This window comes from Acanthochromis polyacanthus, chromosome 8, assembly GCF_021347895.1.
Source record: "Acanthochromis polyacanthus isolate Apoly-LR-REF ecotype Palm Island chromosome 8, KAUST_Apoly_ChrSc, whole genome shotgun sequence".
In the NCBI taxonomy this organism is placed as follows: Eukaryota; Metazoa; Chordata; class Actinopteri; family Pomacentridae; genus Acanthochromis; species Acanthochromis polyacanthus.
The window spans coordinates 35,861,051-35,880,230 of NC_067120.1; the positions used below are offsets into that span (position 1 = coordinate 35,861,051).

General features: G+C 37.6%; 2 protein-coding genes across 5 annotated transcripts in view; both read left to right on the top strand.

Moving 5' to 3' along the window:
* Positions 1–2,202, top strand: part of dgkzb (diacylglycerol kinase, zeta b) — a 71,893-nt gene extending 69,691 nt beyond the window's left edge. For all 4 annotated transcript variants that reach the window (XM_051952180.1, XM_051952181.1, XM_051952178.1 and 1 more), the window contains one exon: positions 1,220–2,202. In XM_051952180.1, coding sequence (XP_051808140.1) covers positions 1,220–1,336 — 117 coding nt within the window. In that variant the 3' untranslated portion in view covers positions 1,337–2,202. The remainder of the gene's footprint in view (positions 1–1,219) is intronic.
* Positions 2,203–4,535: 2,333 nt separating this feature from the next.
* On the top strand, positions 4,536–18,907 carry mdkb (midkine b). The gene is made up of 5 exons (XM_022201010.2): positions 4,536–4,675; positions 9,277–9,365; positions 12,134–12,307; positions 15,041–15,199; positions 18,398–18,907. The coding sequence occupies exons 2-5, from the start codon at positions 9,278–9,280 to the stop codon at positions 18,415–18,417; spliced, it is 441 nt and encodes a 146-aa protein (XP_022056702.1). The 5' UTR covers positions 4,536–4,675; position 9,277; the 3' UTR covers positions 18,418–18,907.
* The last annotated feature ends 273 nt before the right edge of the window (positions 18,908–19,180 follow it).

The window sequence follows — 19,180 nt, forward strand, 5'->3', positions numbered from 1 at the left end:
GAAGCGCCGCGGGATTCCCCGGCCTCGCTCCGACACACACAAAGGCCGCCGCTCACCGTTGCCATGGTGAAGCCAGTGGTAACAGGAAGCAGCCCATAATCTTTTTTTCTTCTTCTTCTTCTTCTCCTCTCCGCCAAATGAAAAGAGTTCATGTGTTATTTAGTGTCCAGTGTTGGTGTGAGAGAGAAACTCTGAGGCTTCGCTTTTTATTAGACCTCAAACTGTCTGTCTGTCTGTCTGTCTGTCTGTCTGTCTGTCTGTCTGTGGATCAATAAACTGATCGACAGACAGGATGAACCTTTAGTTACAGCTGAATTGTGTTATTTAAGGCCTCCTATGAAGAACAATATTCTACAGCAGTAATATTTTCTAATTTTTATAGTCGCACTGCAGACCATAGGAAACACAAAACACACAGAAAATGATTACATAGAGACACAATTCAACCACAAAGGAACACAAAACGACCACAAAGGCATCACAAAGAGACAAACAATGAAAATACAGAAACACAAAACGACTACAGTGACATGCAAAAACCTGCAAAATTACCAGAAACAAACAGAAAATGACTACAAAGACACAAACAGGCCACAGAGACACAAAATGACAATAAACAGACACAAGACAACCACAAAGAAACACAGCACAACTACAAGACGCACAAAACAACCACAAAGGCACCACAAAGAGACGCAAAATGACTGCAAAGAGACACAAAACAACCGCAAAGAGACACAAAACAATCCAAAACAGACATAAAATTACCACAAAGAGACACAAAACGACAACAGACATAAAACGACCGCAAACAGACATAACACAACCACAAAGATACACAAAACACACACAGAGAGACACAAAACAACCACAAAGAAACACAAAGGACGACAAAGACACACAAACGAGACACAAAACGAACGCAAAACAATCACAAAGAGACAAAAAACGACAACAAAGACAAAGAAAGAGGTACAAAATGACCACAAAATGTCCTCGAGACAGAATAACTCCATGACGTTTCCATAGCGTTGCAGACTTTATATTGCAGCTTAAAATACATGCTAACAGCTACATTTCACTGAGGAATGAAGCTAAAAGTGAGTGAATATCGACCTTCTTTGCATCCTAATCTGTGATTCTGTTGCTCTGTAGCTGCTCGTCTGTCCTCAGGTCTTTAGATCTCTGCTGAAACATCTAAAATGTTCGTCTCTCGCAGGGCGAAACTCCCAAACAGCGAGCCGAGAAGGCCAAGGACGGCGAGCTGTCCGAGTATCTGGAAAACTGCCAACATTACCAGATGATCCAGAGGGAGGACCAGGAGACGGCGGTCTGACCTCCACCAGAAACACCGTCTATCCGTCCATGTGTCCGTCTTTAGGTTTCCATTCAACACCTTCAACATAAACATCCGAGGAGACGCATCAGAAAACCGTCATTTTTTACCTCCATAGAGCTTCTTCTTTGGATTATTGTGCATATTTTCTTTTTTGAGTGCTCAAACTGCTTTTTTTTTTTTTTTGGGAGAAAGTCGGGGGTTTGTGGCCTCCTGAAAAAGCCTCTGTAACTATGCTTCTTCTGGACACTAAAACAAAGTCAAACTAGTTTTTATTTCGGGGCCACAAAGACTCTGGGACGTACAAACTGCGCTCTGGCTGTATGTGGAACGACAAAGGAAGCGAAGCAGCTGCGAACACTGACGCCATTCACGCGTCCGCAGCTGAACGCTTTCGCCATATCAGATTATAAAACCAGAAAAAAATCCACAAAAAACGTGTCTTCTCTCAGCTTCTAGTGACCTTTTGGATGTATTTGTTTACTGGACAGAAATAAGTGTTTGGATATTTAACTTTAGCACAGCTGGGTTTAGCTATTTATGACTGACTCTTAGAGATAAAACACACTCTGCTTGTGATCGAACACGGAATTTTAGATATTTTTAGTCATTTTTTTCTGTCTGTTACAAAGCGGCTGCCAGAAGGAAGCTTCTCGTCGTGGTTTTCGTGTATCTACTGTGTAAATAATAAAAGCTCCCGTAGACTCCTCAGTGTTGGAAACTTTAAACAGAAGCTGAAGCCAGATTCTGCCAAAGTCTGTACGGTGAATAATTAGCTCACATAGCGTCAGGAAGAGATTATATCAGGTTATAACTGTTTGGTTTCATCATTTCTGAGTGACCTGCAATAAAGCATGTCAGCACCAGTCCACTGTGAGGAAAATCCACTTATTATTATTATTATTATTATTATTATTATTATCAGCAAGTATTCACTTTTTCAGCGCCTCTGTCGTCCAGATTTGATGAATTTTTTTGTGTTACACGACGGTTAATCGACTTACATAGTGTCGATTCTACAAAACAAACAATTTAACAACATAAACGGATGAATAATACATATTTAAAGGTATTTAAAGTAGTCAATCCAGAAAAATATTCATTATAAAAGAGGAATTTAAAGTTTTGCTTCCCATCATTGATTAATCTGCAGTCACTGAACTGGTTAAACATGCTAAAGTTATCGACTGAAACGTTTAATAGTTTGCATTAAAAACGACTTAAACCTTCTTCTGTTTAACGTCTCATTTGAACATCACAGGTTTAAATCAAAAACTAGACACTTCTGCTATTAAATGTTTAGACAGGCAGCAAAATATACAAAATATGAGCAAAAATGATGACAGAAAACAGGAAAAAAATTACAAAATCTCGTGAACATAAAGTACTAAAATATTAAAACTACATACAGCAACTGCAATCCATTGCAAACATCTGTTTAAAAGACATATTAGACCAAAAATACACCTGTAAATAAGCAGAAACCATTCAAATTCATCCTGTGAACAAACTTACATGAATAAAAACACTGAAAACGTCTGTCTAGTAGCAACTTAGACCCAAAAAATCACTTCATAAGTCTGTAAATAATCAGAATATGGACTCTGTAAAGCAAAAGGAGTCAGCAAAAGTGCTGCACAGGTTATGAAACAAGCAACTACTAAAATATCAGCAAAAATTAAGACAGAAACACAAAAAAATGATAAAATCTCATGAACAAGCACTAAAATATTAAAAACCACTGAGAGCAGCAAAAACACTGAAAACATCTGTTTAAAAACAGATTAGACCCAAAAATAACATTATGGACCTGTAAATGAGCAGAAACCTTTCAAATCATTTCTGAAACAAAATGAAATAAATCTAACATATTAAAACCACTAACAGCAAGTTTAAAACAAACCCTTAAAACATCTGCCTGGTAGCAACTTCAAAAGACGTCTTGGACTCAAAAATAACTCATAAAGCTGTAAATATGCAGAATATGAGCGTTTCATTTTATTTCTACAAACTGAACTCTGTTTCTATAATTAGTTCTGATTAGAACATGGTTCCGTATCAGAATCTTTCCAGGAAACCATCAGGATGTGTTTTTATCCTGCAGGTTAAATATTAACTCTGGAGTTAAACAGGAAAACCTGATGGAGGTTTTTATTCTCCGTTCTCAGCTGCAGGAGGCAACAAAGGACTCCACGCATGACTGAGCCATGAGCTTCATCCTGCTGAGAACTACGGCAGAACCCAGTAGAACAAAGGAGAACCCAGTAGAACAACATTAGAACAAAGAAGAAGCCAGTAGAACACTAAAACAGGAAGCAGTAACAGTATGGTTTAACATCTCAGGTTTAACTCTTTGAGGAATTCATTCCAACAAAACCAGAACAAATCTAGAATGTTCTGCTTCTTTCTCCTGGTGCTCAGTTTGTTTTTACGTGTCGTTATTTTATAAAAATATTCAACCTAAAGTATCAGGAACATGAAGCACACGTGTTTTGAAGGAGTAAATTAGGCTGAAGTCTGAAAGAACTGCAGTAAAAGTACCAGCGTCTGATTTTGGAGGAGTTTCAGGCAGACTTCAGCTGTATTCAGGTATGTTTCAGGCGTGTTCAAAGTATATGTCAGGTGTGTTTCCTGTATATTCCAGGTATGTTTCAGATATATTGCAGGTGTATTTTAGATATATTTCAGGTATGTTTCAGGTATATTCCAGGTGTGTTTCAGGTGTGTTTAACCTTCTACCTCCTACTGAGCGTCACATTGAACTGGGTCAAAGTTCATCCAGACAGGAAGCTGTTCTTCCTCCTCCTGAGCTCAAACACAGAAGAACAGCTGCACACCGTGATCGAACCGGATCTGATGGAACCTCCACGCTGTCCTGCAAACATTAGCTCAGCGTCACACACACACACACACACACTCCATGTTATGCTAATGAGCTGGGCTTGTTTTGTTCCTCGGGGTGTGGATTAAAGCTCATGATGTCACTGTGAGGCTGGTTTTCAGCATTGTCCATATGCAGTGTGTGTGTGTGTGTGTGTGTGTGTGTGTGTGTGTGTGTGTGTGTGTGTGTTTAGTGCATGTGTGTTTAGTGTGTGTGTGTGTGTGTGTGTGTGTTAGTGTATGTGTTTAGTGCGTGTGTGTTTAGTGTGTGTGTGTGTGTGTTAGTGTATGTGTTTAGTGCGTGTGTGTTTAGTGTGTGTGTGTGTGTGTTTAGTGCGTGTGTGTGAGTGTGTGTGTTTAGTGCGTGTGTGTGAGGGTTTGTTCAGTAGCTGCAGCTGAAGGCAGCGACAGAAGGCGACGACTCCACGGTTCAACTGGCTGCTCATCTCAGCACAGCAAGTAAGTCCTCGTTAGATCAGATTTTATTTCCGCTTTTTATAGAAACTTGTGTTTTTTACCTTTTTCGTTTGAAAAAATAAAATCTGTACCTGTCACAGCTGATGGATTAATAACTGAGTTCATCAACAGGACATTAATCTGCAGCTCTCTGGATCTTTCGTGTCACTTTTTCTAAATCTGAAATCCTCTTACGTGCTTGAAAATCAGGATTTCTAATAAAACGAACGTAATTTTTTATTAATATTTAGCTATTGTCCTTAAATATCGCCTCTCATGAAGGTTTTAAACATGTAAAATGACAATAGAAGTTTATTCATCCATCACATTACTCATTTTTTCTTCTGTTGTTTGTTTTCTGGTGACTAGAATCTAAAACTGAACAAATGGAGCTCAGATCTGTGAGTTTATCGTTTAGTAGAAGGAAAATCTCAGCAGGTTTTTCTGCTTTTCTAACCGTCTTACTGAAACTTCCTGATCACTTTTAGCAGGATGTCATTTATCGGTTTGTTTGTTGCTTCAGATTTTATCTCATTTTATTTCCTGCATCACCGTTAATCTAGTTGTGTTGCTATGTGGTTGTTTTGTGTCTTTTTGCAGTCTTTTTATTTCTGTCTTGTTTCTTATTTTAGTTTTGTGTCCTTTTTGTAATTAATTTGTTGCTGTTTTGTGTCTTTGTAGTTATTTGTGTGTCTTTGTGGCTGGTCCAAGTCTATTTGTAGTCATTTTGTCTCTTTTTGTTGCAATTTTGTGTCACTTTGTAGTTGTTTTGTGTATATTAATTGTTGTTTTGTGTGTCTTTCTAGTCATTATGTCTCTTTTCGTAGATGTTTGTGTCATTTTGTCTGTTTTTCTCGAGAATTTGTCCCTTTGTAGTCATTTTGAGTCTATTTGTAGTTGTTTTGTGTGTTTTAATTGCTGTTTTGTGTCATTTTGTAGTAATTTTGTCTCTTTTTGTAGTTGTTTGTGTCATTTTGGCTCTTTTTTTGGTGGTTTTGTGTCTATTTGTGGCATTTAAGATGTATTTGTGGTTGTTTTGTGAGTCTTTGTGCTTGTTTTGTGTCTTTTTGTAGTCGTTTTGTGTATATTAATTGTTTTGTGTCTCTTTGTAGTCATTTTGTCTCTTTTTGTGGTTGTTTTGTGTCTCCTCTTGGTATTTTTGTGTCTGTAGTGATTTTGTGTGTTTGTGTTGTTGTTTTGTCTCTCTGTGGCCATTTTGTGTTTCTTTGTAACTGTTTAGTATCATTTTGTGACAGTTTTACAAGTTATTGTAGTTCTGTTGTGTCTTTTTGTCGTAGCTTTGGTTTGCTTTGTCGTTGTTTTGTTTAATTGTTGTTTTGTGCATCTTTGTTGTCATTTTGTGTCTTTATAGTTGTTTTGTTGCCTGTTTCCCTTTGTTTATGTATTTTAATGTTTGTTTTGCGTCTTTTTGTGGTCATTTTGTTCCTTTGTCTGAAAAAAATCCAAAAATTCAGCAAAAAAATTCCCCAAATTTATACAAATTAGCAATATCTTCAGGAAGAAAATTCCTTAAAAGTGTATTTTAAAAAATTTGGCAAGAAAATAAAATAAATAAATAAATAAAACAATAAAATTGTAACTATTTTTTCAAAAAATCTTTCAAATCCTAAAAATATCTAAAGTGATTATATATATATATATATATATATATATATATACATATATCAGTAAAAGCTAGAATTTTTTTAAGAATGTTCAGAAAAAAATCAGCCAAAATCACTGGTTGATTATTTTTCTCAATGTTCTTACATTTTTTTAACATTTCTTTTTTTTTTCCACAAATTTTTTTTCAAAAGTTTGCCAAAAAATCTTGAAAATGTGGAAGTTTTTCCTTAAAAGTTTCATTTTTAGTTTCAGTTTTTACAAATTTGCAAAATCTTCATGAAGAAAATTCAAAAATTCCTTAAAAGTTTTCCTTAAAAGTTTATTTTTAAAAAATCCCCAAATTTAGCTAGAAATAAAAATATTTTAAAAAGTTAAAAATAAATAAAATTTTCAATATTTTCAGAAAATGAATTAAAATCTTCCCCAAAAATCCTAAAAATATCTAAAGTGATTCCATATTTACCAGTAAAAGTTGTAATATTTTTTTAACAACGTTCAGAAAAAAATCAGCTGGATTTTGGTTGATTTTTTTCTGAATGCTCTTTAAGAAGCATTTTTTTAACATTTCGTTTTTTTTCCAAGACAAAATTTTCAAAAAGTTCCCAAAATTGTTGAAAATGTGGAAGTTTTCACAGTCAAACCATTTTTTCCCCACATTTTGACCCGCGGGACGACACGAGGGTTAAACTTTGGCCCGGATGCCAGGATGAACCCCGAGATTCAGGAGGAAGTTCTCTAAATGTTGTTCCTACTCCCAAACCAAAGGGAGCGTCCCACTCCTTTTCTTCATGCTAACATCTCATTGTCTTCTCATGCTAATACGTTTCCATTCAGGGCGGGCTGAGGGGAGGGGAGCTCCTTAGAGGTGGCATGGAATCTGTGTTAGGCTTTAGAGAAATGAAACCAGGCTAGAGGAGGCTTTGTTTTGGGCCAATGAATCAGTATTCTTTTGAGGGGGAACCTAAAGGGCCCTTTCAGACGCTGCTTGGCCCCCACCCCCTCGGCCTCTTCATTGACGGAGGCCCCGCTGAGAGCCATTTTTTTTTCCTCATAAAGGGCTGCAGGAGGACCGAGAAGAGCAGGATTTGCTCTGCCAGCTGACATGTGAAAGAGAAGCATTGCTTTAATGGAGGCCTGAAAGAGGAGTCTGTCATCTCACAGCACAATGACAACAGAGAGCGAGACAGGCAGAGAGGGGCTTTATGGGTAATTGACTCTCTGCATTAGCCCTCTGAGCCGACGGTCGACGATCAAACGGCGAAGGACGCTCTAATCCCGACGAAACACACCGCAGATATGTGCGGAATAACACCCGGGTGTGTCTGAGCGTGAATACATTAGCCCACTTTCATAATCCCGATGCCGCTCCCACCACAATGGTCAGATTACCGGGTTTAGGCGCCGTGAGGTTTGGGGAGCCGAGCTGAAAAGAGCAGATTTGGTTTGGACTAAATTTGGACCATCTGGCCGGGCTGAGCAGGCCGAGATTCATCACGCTACAGACGGCAGCAGCACCGGCCTCCACGTAAAGCAGATTAGGACAAGCGAGAACAACAACACCATGTCTTCATAAAAATAAAAACAGCATAAAGGCTCACAGAGGGTTGGTCATCACAGTAGACGTCACTGCACAAAATGAGACTGAAGTTGTTTTGACTGTTTTTGTGGTTGTTTGGTGTCTCTTTGTGGTTGTTTTGAGTTTTTTTTGTTTTTTGTGTCTCTTTATGGTTGTTTTGAGTTTGTTTTGTGTCTCTTTATGGTTGTTTTGAGTTTTTTTGTTTTTTGTGTCTCTTTATGGTTGTTTTGAGTTTTTTTGTGTCTCTTTATGGTTGTTTTGAGTTTTTGTTTTTGTTTTTGTGTCTCTTTGTGGTTGTTTTGTCTCTTTGTGGTTGTTTTGAGTTTTTTTGTTTTTTGTGTCTCTTTGTGGTTGTTTTGAGTTTTTTTTTGTTTTTTGTGTCTCTTTGTGGTTGTTTTGTCTCTTTGTCGTTGTTTTGAGTTTTTTTTGTTTTTGTGTCTCTTTGTGGTTGTTTTGTCTCTTTGTGGTTGTGAGGTTTTTTTGTGTCTCTTTGTGGTTGTTTTGTCTCTGTGGTTGTGAGTTTTTTTGTTTTTGTGTCTCTTTGTGGTTGTTTTTGGGTTTTTTGGCTGTTTTGTGTCTCTTTGTGGCTGTTTGTGTCTCTTCATGGTTGTTTTGTCTTTGTGATTGTTTTGTGTCTCTTAGTGGTTGTTTTGTTTCTCTTTGTGGCTGTTTTGTGTGCCTTAGTAGTTCTTTTGTGGCTTGTTATAGTTGTTTGTATCTTTGTTGTTGTGCCCTTCAGTGGCTACTTTCTGTGTCTTTGTGGTTGTTTTACATATTTGTGGTTGTTTTACATGTCCCTGAGATCATTTTCTGTCTCTTAAGTTGTTTTGTGTCTCTTAATATTTGTCTTGGTTGCTTTTAGTCTCTTTGACATTGTTGTGTCTTTGTTGTTGTTTTGTGTCTCTTTCATGGTAATTGTATGCCTCTTTGCAGTTGTTTTATGTGTTCTTGTAGATGTTTTGTGGTTTTTTTGCAGTTGTTTATGTTTGTTTTTAATTTTTTACAGTGTTATTGCATCTATTTCAGTCTGTTTCCCTACATACAGTGTCTGTGGCCCTGTGGCCATAAATCTCCTTCAGTAAATCCTCCATGAACCACGGATCTCAGTAACACATTTGTTGGACTCATGCACACACATCTGAACCAAATGTTCATTGCATTATTACCACAAACAGTTTGATTCTCATCTGTGGAGCAATAATTACATCCAGAGACCAGTTATATGTCGACTCAGACATGAAGACAAACAAAACAGTCAGATGCCTGCTTTAGTCAACAACATGTTATTAATGGTGTAATAATGGAGCTAAAGGACCCACATTCAGCCTCTGGGTGTTGTGATTTCTCACTGACTGTGATGAATAATTACGTCATCGTTAACTGCATGTTTTTGTGTGTGCAGAATGCGAGGTTTGTTGTCCGTGACGCTGCTGCTGCTCCTGGTCCTGACGCTCAGCGCTGAGGCCAGCAAGAAGGCCAAAGCACACAAAGGTGAGCTCCTCTTTGGTGTCTGTTAGTGACAAGAAGTCCACTTAGAAGACACAACATTTAGCTTAGCACAAAGACTGGAAACAAGGATACAGCCGGCACATGTACAGGTAATTATCATGTTTGATCTTGTGTGTTTAATCTGCACTAAACCAAAGTTTAACCCTCCTGTTGTTTTCATTTACGGGCACCAAAAAATATTGTTTCCTTGTCTGAAAAAAAATCCAAATATTCAGCAAAAAATTCCCCAAATTTCTGAAAATTTGCAAAACTTTCAGGAAGAAAATTCCAATAATTCCTGAAAAGCTTCTCTTAAAAAATATTTTTTTTAAAAATCCCCCAAATATGGCCAGAAAATTCTTGTAAATATTTTCAAAAAAAATCTTCCAAAAATAAGTAAAAATATCTAAAGTGATTACATGTATATCAGTAAAACTTCTAATATTTTTTAAGAACACTGACAATTTCACTGGATTTTGGTTGATTTGTTTGTCAACGTTCTTAAGAAACATTTTTAACATTTCTTTTTTTCCAACAAAAATATGTTCAAAAATTTCCCAGAAATGTTAAAAATGTGGACCTCAGAAGTTTCACTGTGAAATTTTATTTTATTTTTTCCACATTTTCAAACTTTAAAATGGGTCACTTTGACCTGCATGATGACACAAAAACCCAACCTGCTTCAGTTTCCAGGAACATATTGATCTTTGGTTGTACTGAGAGGCGGATTTTGGATTTTTAGACTGAGCCAGGCTAACTTAATCCGTCTCTAGTTTAGCAGCTGCAGGTCCAGATGTTTCCTCAGGAGGTGGTGGAGACCAAACATGGAGCTAAAAGAGAGAATTCATTTGTCTCTCTGAGGTCATTTTATGTCTTCTTGTGGTTGTTTTGCAGCTTTTTGTTGTCATTTTGCTTCTTTTCTGACAATCTTGTCATCAGTTTGTATCTTTTCGAGGCCAATTTGCATCTTTGTGTGGTCTTTTTGTGTCTTTTTTAGCCATTTTCTGGTCATTTTTGCATCTTTTCTAGACTTTTTCAGATAGTTTCGCTCCTCTTTCAGTACAGCCCCTCATTTTGCATTTTTTCATAATAGTTTTGAATCCTTAGTGGTTGTTCTGCATCTTTGGTCGTTATTTTGTGTGTCTTTGTCATCACTTTTGCACTTTTTAAGGACATTTCGCATTTTGATGTGGTATTTTTGTGTCTTTCGAAGCCATTCTGTGTCTTTTTATTTTCAATTTGCATCTCTGTGTGGTCATTTTGTCTTCTCTGTAATTATTTTGCAGCTTTTTATAGATGTTTTATGTCTCTTCATCATCAGTCTGAATATTTTCAAGGTTTTGCATGTTTTTGTGGTCGTTTTTGTGTTGTCTCTCCACTTTTTGAGCTAGTTTTGCATCTTGTATGGTCGTTTCAGATTTTTTATAGTTGTTTTGAATCATTAGTGGTCATTTTTTCATGTTTGGTAGTTATTTTGCATGTCTTTTAAAGGCCATTTTGCATCTTGAAGTGGTTGTTTTGGCATCTTTTGAAACTTTTTTTAGGTAGCGTTGTGCCCATGTTTAGTCATTATGCATCATTAGTAGTTATTTTGGATGTATTTGTTGTCATTTTGAGTCTCTTAGTGGTTGTTCTGTATCTATGTGTTGTTGTTTTGTATCTTTCTGGTAAATTTGCGTCTCTTTTGTCTCTTTTTTGTTGGTTGTCAGTGTTGCATTTGCAGCTAATTTCAGTGCCACATATTCATATTTGATCCAACTGTTGTTAATGTAAGTTTGTGCTGTTAGCATCCTATGATGAACTTCTTGTTGTGTGCTTTTTTTTACATGTTTGGTGTCATTTTTTCTGCTAATTCGTTACTAAAAACATTTTTGTGTTTAAGAAACACGATGAAACATCTGCAAAGCTGTTTGTTCTTTAACATTTTGAATCCTGTGTTGTTGACATCCTATTTTCCTGCTAACAAACTGTATAATATATAAATAGAAATGTGTGTGTGTGTGTAGAGAAAAGACCTCCGAACTTGCATTGTGATAAAGGGGATCTTTTTAAACTTCAAAATAATGTAGGGAAAAAAGAGAAAACACACACTTGACCTCTTAGAGAGATAGAAGTATTTAAACCATTTACTTCTGCAAAAATAGTAAAATCTGATTATAAAAGACTGCTACAAGCTTTAAAAATGCTGCATTGAAATTATTTGAGGTTTTACCAGCAAAAGATAGCTCAAAGCTTAAAAATAAGACACGACGGGTGGATTAAAATGGACCTAAAATTTTGTAGTGAAACACAAATCTGCCCAAAAACTTTATTATAAACAGTCAAATTACAGTTATAGAACATTTAGAACAACAAAGAATAAACGCATCATGATGGCATAGTAGAGACAAATATACATTTCAAAACATGGTGCAGGAGAATCTTGGTGTTCAACAGGAATAAATTAATACGGAGGATAAAAAGCAATAAAAAATGAGTGTTGTAGCCGTGAAACTGTAAACAAACAGTTTGAATCATTGCTGCTTGTATTTTAAGTTTGGATATGTGGAGAAAAAAGGCAGAAATGTGAGTTTTTGACATTTTATTTTATGTGTATGATGGAAAAGCTGAACATTCTCTAAAACAATCAGGTTTTTACAGATGCTTTGTTGTTAAAATAAATAAAAACAGCATTTCTGTGTTTCTGACTGCTGGAAGCTGCTGCTGAGTGAAACTTTAAGGTGTTGTTTGCGTTCAGGTTGTGTTTTTCTGACCGACTCTCTGCTCGGCAGGTGGCAGACATGATAAATCCCGGCCGGCCTCCGAGTGCTCCTCTGCAGAGACTCAGTACGGGAAATGTGTGCCGGAGCACGGAGACTGTGGAGACGGTCTGAGGGAGGCCACCTGCAAAGACCGCACCGACAAGATCCACTGCAGGATCCCCTGCAACTGGAAGAAGGACATCAGTAAGAGGAGGCAGCACACAAACACACCAAAACACAAAAACACAAACACACAAAAGCACCAAAACACAAACACACAAAAACACAGCACTCAGTCACAGGGTTCAACGTGATGACTGCAGGCAGACCAGAGGAACATAAACATACTGTGTATCTGGAAATAAAGGAAGCCCGTTCACATATTTTGCAATATTTGATATATAAAACTGCCGACATCTGCTGGCTAATACCTGCTACTGCATCCATACAATTCTAGCTGGGTACCGGTAGCACCAGATGTTTGGATATCTGGTGTTTTTTGTCTGTATGATGAAGAGAACATGGAACAGGGTGAAGTAAAACACCAGGAAGGACTGAGAAAGGAGGGAGATCACAGAAATGGAGTGAACAATAATGAGGAAGAGAATTAAGAGGAGGCAGAGGAGGATACGGCTGGTCGAGAGAATCAGAGGGCAGAAACGTATGACGGCCGCCATCACTGACCAGCTGCTGGGCCTTCATTGGCTGCCTGTAGAGCCAGGAAGGTCTTTACTTTCTCTTGTTTCCACAAAGAATAAAACCAGACATCCATTCAGAATTCCATTTAGGTAAATCACACAACTTGTAGTGCACAAAGGGGATTTATTCTGTAGTACACCAGAGGATGATTTAGGGCGAGTTCCATGATTCATATTACAAGCATTTAGCATGTTCCGGTACGCAGTGTGTCAAATGCAGTTTGGCTCAAACACCTGGATGTCCTTCTACATCTGGTCAGATTTCCAGTTTGTGACCTAGCAGACCATTCTGACTCACAACTTTCTGCACATCGACGGCTGAACTGACAGCTCAAAGGGTTAAATAGAAAATCTGAAGAAAATGGCGTCATTCACTCTAATATAAAATAGGTCTCACGGGACGCTTAAATAGTTAAATCAGAGCAGCTGATTGAGTTTTTTTCTTTGCTCCACGACATCTCTGGGCTTCTCTAACAATCTTTATTCAATTTTTTAAATAATAATTACATTTTGAGTTGAACAATTTTAAAAACTAACTTCACCAAGTTCAGTCAGTTTGTTCTGGAAACAAATAAATGTAGAATTAAAACTAATCCAGTTTCAGGAAATTGGATCTTTTTCTAGAGAACAGCTGGAAGTTTATCTGCTCCGACTGTTTCAGTGCAAACAAGTCCATTAGAATTACTGACCAGAGTTTGTTTGAATCCAATCTAATCAAGTTTATTGATGTTTTAAAACAACTTCAGCTGAAGAAAGTTGAATATGAGAAAAAAAAAACTAGCCGGAAAAATTCACTAGACATCAACATTTAGCATGGCTATGAGTAGAACAGACTCTTGGGCTCAATGGGACAATAAATAATCTGTCTGTTGTCCATGTTTTGTTCTCTGCAAAAACTCTAAATCTTACCAAGTCTGTTTGTCTTATTTTTAGTGTAAATGTCTCATCCCACTTGATTTAAGATAAATTCACTTAACAAGAGACATTTCAGCAGATGGAGGGACTTGTTTTAAGACAACGCATCTTAAATAATGTGCTAAATCAAACAATCTTGAAATGATCTTGTTTTAACCCTCGTGTCGTCCTGCGGGTGAAATTGACCCATTTTACAGTTTGAAAATGTGGGGAAAAAATATTTTCACAGTGAAAATTTCTACATTTTCAAAATTTTTTGGGAGATTTTTGAACATTTTTTTGGTGTAAAAAAAAAGAAATGTTAAAGAAATGTTGCTTTAAGAACATTCGAGAAAAAATCCGAATATTGATTTTTTTTCCCAGTGTTCTTAAAGAAAATATTAGAAGTTTTACTTATGTATATGGAATCACTTTAGATATTTTTAGGATTTTTTGGATGATTTTTATTCCTTTTTTAAAATTATTTACTTTTTTTTTATTTGTATTTTTTTTGCCAAATTTGAGGATTTAAAAAAAAATAAAACTTTTAAGGGAAACTTCTAAGGAATTTTCTTCCTGAAGATTTTGCAAATTTTTATAAATTTGGGGAATTTTTTTTGCTGATTTTTAAAAATTTTTTCAGACAAGACAATATTTTTTGGTGCCCTAAATGAAGACAGCAGGAGAGTTAAGACGTCTAAGCTTGATAATCCTGGTAAAATAGAGCTTAAAATAAGTTTTCCCAGCTAATTTTAAGATCTCAATATTCTAAATATCCAATCTTATTTCGAGAAGTCTTACCAAGCCATTTTCACTTGTTCTCTTGGCAGATTTTTTTCACTTACTTCAGGGTAAAAGTTCCTTTAAATAAGTTTTTATTCCTTGCTTTGAGAGGGGCATTTTTTCCATTGTAATCTCACTTCTGTCATTGGAACTTCATGGTACTTATGCATGGCTTTGTTGCCTGCATTGTGGCTCTGTACTTGTATTTATTGTTAACAGTTTTATAAATACAAGAGGCGTACCTGACGACATATTTTACTGAGGTCAGTCCAACGTTTGCCTTCATTGACTTCATATTATAAGCAACAGTTAACAGACTTTTAACATCTATTTGTAAAGCAACTATACATATATAAAATGCTAAAAACAAGACAACCGGATGACAACTTGTAAGAAATTCTAAAATAAATACAACATACTGAAGCATTAGGACCCCTGAAGCAACCATTAAAAACATGTTGGTTTGTGGTGTCCGTTTGAAATGGAGTCAGCCTTTAGACACGAATCCAGATGTGACGCCTGAACTCTGCAGCTCAAACTGACAGTTCAAATGTTCCTGCAGGTGACTGTAAGTACAAGTTCGCTCCGTGGGGCTCCTGCGACGCCGCCACAAACACCAAGAGCCGGTCGGGAACGCTGAAGCGAGCGCTGTTCAACGCCGAGTGTCAGAACACCGTCAAGGTGTCCAAACCCTGCTCCCCCAAAGTCAAGAAGGCCAGAGGTGAGCGCTCCACACAAACCACCAAGTCTGCTTTCTAATGTTCACAAGCAGCTCCACCATTCACCAAACTCATGCTGTTTGAATAACAAAAGCAGCATTGGTCCTTTTTTGGGGGATTCAGGAATCACAAAATCCTGGAGAGTGTTGGATAACTGGTTATTCTACAAGAGCTGCGATTCTTTTTTGATCATTTCAAGCTAAAATGTCAAACAGTTTCTGCTTTTAACTTCTCAAATGTGTTGCTTTGCGGCTTCATGGGACAGTGAGGTCCAAAAGTCTCCTCAGAAATTTGCAGCATTAGTGTGTAAACCTGGAAATAACTAGAAACATTTAAAAACACCAGAAGTTCTGACCTGATTGAACTGAAGTTTCCAGCAGAGCATGTCTATAGATCCTGGTGAGGGTAACGAGGAGTGCTTAAAGGCATAATTTGGTTATCTGAAGTGAATTTTCTTTGAGGTATTTAAAGTGGGTGGTGGTCAGGCAGAGGTACAGTGGGGCAAATATCTATTTGTTTGTTCCGTTCTTTAAAGTATTGTCTTGCAGTAGTTCTTTTCTGATGCTCTCCACTACCTCAGATGTAGGTTTACATGAGAAAAGTGAAGCGATATGGAATACAACCATGGTTGAATGTGGTGTTAGTTTTGGTTTCTGAACCTTGTTGGCTAAATCAGTAGGTTGATGTGAAGTATTTCTAACCAGCTCCAGTTTAGATGGAGGCCAGACGTTCTACAGATAATGTTCTTTCCACGTATTTCTTTGGAATTCCATGTATAGACGGTGTTTATTCTACGGGGTGAAGCCAGTAATACAGTGGATGGTTGTGGTAGCAGTTCAAGACCTTCTTTATCTTGTGGAGGCTTATAGTATCTCACCTCAGAGCCTCATAGGTGGTGTGGTCACTGAGTATTATGGTTGTTTTGGTGTAGCACCACCTTCCCTTCTCTGCTGGCAGGATGGTGATGCTCCGGTCTTTACTCTGAAATGTTACCACCTTCCTTTGCTCGTATGTTGGTTGGACAAAGAATTTTTTCAGTACAAAGCACAACAGACCCCTTGATCTTGAATTGCTCTGCCTCTGCCAGGTTCTTGTCTGATTCTATGGCTGTCATGACGTCCACTGCTACTAACTCTAACTGTAGTTCTTTAGCGAGGATGTCCTTCTCCCCAGATAGCAAACTATGGGTGAATCAATGTTGAATCTATGTTGAGACCTAACGTCGAAATTATACAGAAAGCGCAAGGTTGATAAAATGTTGAGTCAACGTTTGCTTTTCAACCATAAATCACACTTTACCCAGATAGCAAAAGATGTTAAATCAATGTTGAATTAGGGTTAAGAAGGTTGAATTGTGGTTACGGTTGAAGACTGATGGTTGGATCAACGTTGATTCAACAACATTTTGTCAACATTGAAGTTTGTGTTTAAAAGATGCCATTGAATCTACATTGTATTTTGGTTTAATTAAAATGTTTGACAGGTCAATGTTTAATTAATGTTGAATCTATGTTTGCAAACATGTAATCTATGTAAGCAAACGTTGACTCAACATTTTATCAACCTTGCGCTTTCTGTATAATTTCGACGTTAGGTCTCAACATAGATTCAACATTGATTCACCCATAGTTTGCTATCTGGGTCTGGATGGGTAATGTCCACAACTTAGGTATCCCGAATGTCCACAAGTGCTTCATCATCCTGTTTCTCTCTGGTTGATTCAGACGTTCTTAAAGTTATCTGCTCTTGACTCCTAATGTTTGGAATTTCCTTGTTTGTCTTGTGCCAACTGTGGCTTTACAACAAGCTTGAAAACTTCCTCCATGACTGTACTGGGTAGAAGTTCTGTCATTTTGTGGAGTATCTGATCAAACCTGTCCTTAACTGACTGCATCACTACAGGGTGACCCAAAAAAAGTTTACACTGGCAAAATACAACTTTAATACCATGTTTATTCAGCTTAGAATTAGAATTTATTCACAAATCATACATAATTGTAAAGAGCATGTATGGTAGATTCTACTTTTCAATGTGCCCCCCCCTTAAGTGTCACAACAGCCTGCAGGCGCCTGCGGAATGCTTGACAGGTCTTCTTTATGTAGGATGCCGTCATCTTCTCCCAACATCTAAGAATGCACCTCTCCAAAGCTGGCACAGAAGGGTGCAGCTTCTTACAGGCACTGTCCTCCACAGTTTCCCATACGCTATAATCCAGGGGATTGAGATCTGGACTCTGGGGTGGCCACACATCCTTGGACCAGAATGCATGCAAGTTGGCATCCAACCATTCCTGAGTCCTTTTGGAGGTGTGTGCTGGTGCTCCGTCCTGCTGGAACACATAATTCCCATCTGGGTAGTTAGCAAGGATCCATGGCTTGACTTTATCATTCATAATATCCAGATGGACCTCACAGGATTTGTCTTGATGCGCCGTTTGACCTTGTCAGTCAAGTTTTTGGTCCGCACAGACCGAGGACGACCAGACCCAGGCTTTCGTGAGGCTGTTCCAGTATCTTTTAGCTTCTTTTAAAATTTTGTAGACTGCACATCTGGATATTCCCAGCTGTGCTGCAATCTCAGTAGGTGTCAGACCGGCACGCAGCAATTCAGGTACAGCTAAAGTTTTCTTCATTTTCAACAGAAGCACATGAATTTGAGAGAAGAGAGAGAACCAGCTGCATTGACAGACTTTAAGGAATCATTGGAACATGAAAACCTAGTTAGAGATGCTTAAATGGCTTTTAAACAAGCAATCAACTGAGTGTAAACTTTTTTTGGGTCACCCTGTACACTGGTTCATTTTCTATCGATGCACTCAAGGACAAGTTTTCCCTCACCCTCCACAAACTGACAGCACCTCTACCCAGTACAGTCACAGAGGAAACTTTCAAGTTAACTGAAATTTAGCACACCATAAAAGAGCAAGGAATGGCAAATATGAAAATTCTGAGCATTACATTCAAGAGCAAATAACTCGAAGAAGAAGTGGGGGAAGACAACAAAAGCTCCACACTGCAGGCTCTCAGAGTGTTGGACTTCAAATCAAACAGTTTGAGCTGCAGGAAGTTTGCATGACTGTTCATAGTTAGCAGATAAATCAATAAGGGAACAGTCATTACTTGCACGTTTACTTTAGTTGTACTTTTTTCGGACTACTAAAACAGCTACTAACAATAAACATTTGTGTTTGCTTCAACAGGGGAGAAGAAGTCAAACTGAAGGAAGAACCGTGATGCAGACGATGGCGGGATTTCTTCCTCCAGCTGAACAATCGTCTTCCATCCTTTGTCAAACACAAAAAAACCGAGAGACTCCTCCAAAACACACCAACCACCTTCCGCCTGGCCTCCTCTGACTGTTTGTTCTGGCTTGTCACGTGACGTTCTTGTGTTTACTTGGATTAAAGTGTGGAAAGCTTTTCTCCCACTAGATAATAAGAATAATCCTCATAGCTGATAGTTTGTTTTAACAGTTACACTCAGATAGTCCTAAAAGCTTAGCGCAAAGTGAATTAACGTTGTGGAAACTGAACCAGGATAGTCCGTCTACTCGACTGCCATGAGTTTTGTTTTTACAGGAGTTTAGAATCCCCTTTAAAAAGATCTGCAATGAGAAAATCCTCTATGAAATCTATTTTTGAACTATAGATTAATTATTGATGGGAGTTGTATAAATGAACAAATTAAATACTGTACATTGTTTTGGTGAAGAGTTTGGTCTGTTCTTTGGCTCATTGATGATTTTTGGGTCGCTTAGAAATGTCCTTATTTTTGAAAGAAAAACTTTTTTTTGATGAGGATGACATTAAATTAATCAGAGATACAGTCTAGATATTGTTAATGTGGTAAATGACTACTCTAGCTGGAAATCTTTAATGGAATATCTCCATAGGGGTACAGAGGAACATTTCCAGCAACCATCACTCCTGTGTTCTAATGCTACATTGTGTTAGCTAATGGTGTTGAAAGGCTCATTGATGATC

Excerpts from the sequence above, each read along its gene's own strand:
- mdkb (XM_022201010.2), top strand. The coding sequence starts at position 9,278 with ATGCGAGGTTTGTTGTCCGTGACGCTGCTGCTGCTCCTGGTCCTGACG. Across the intron at positions 9,366-12,133 it reads GAAGGCCAAAGCACACAAAG|GTGGCAGACATGATAAATCC; the intron begins GTGAGCTCCTCT and ends TCTGCTCGGCAG. Across the intron at positions 15,200-18,397 it reads CAAAGTCAAGAAGGCCAGAG|GGGAGAAGAAGTCAAACTGA; the intron begins GTGAGCGCTCCA and ends TTGCTTCAACAG.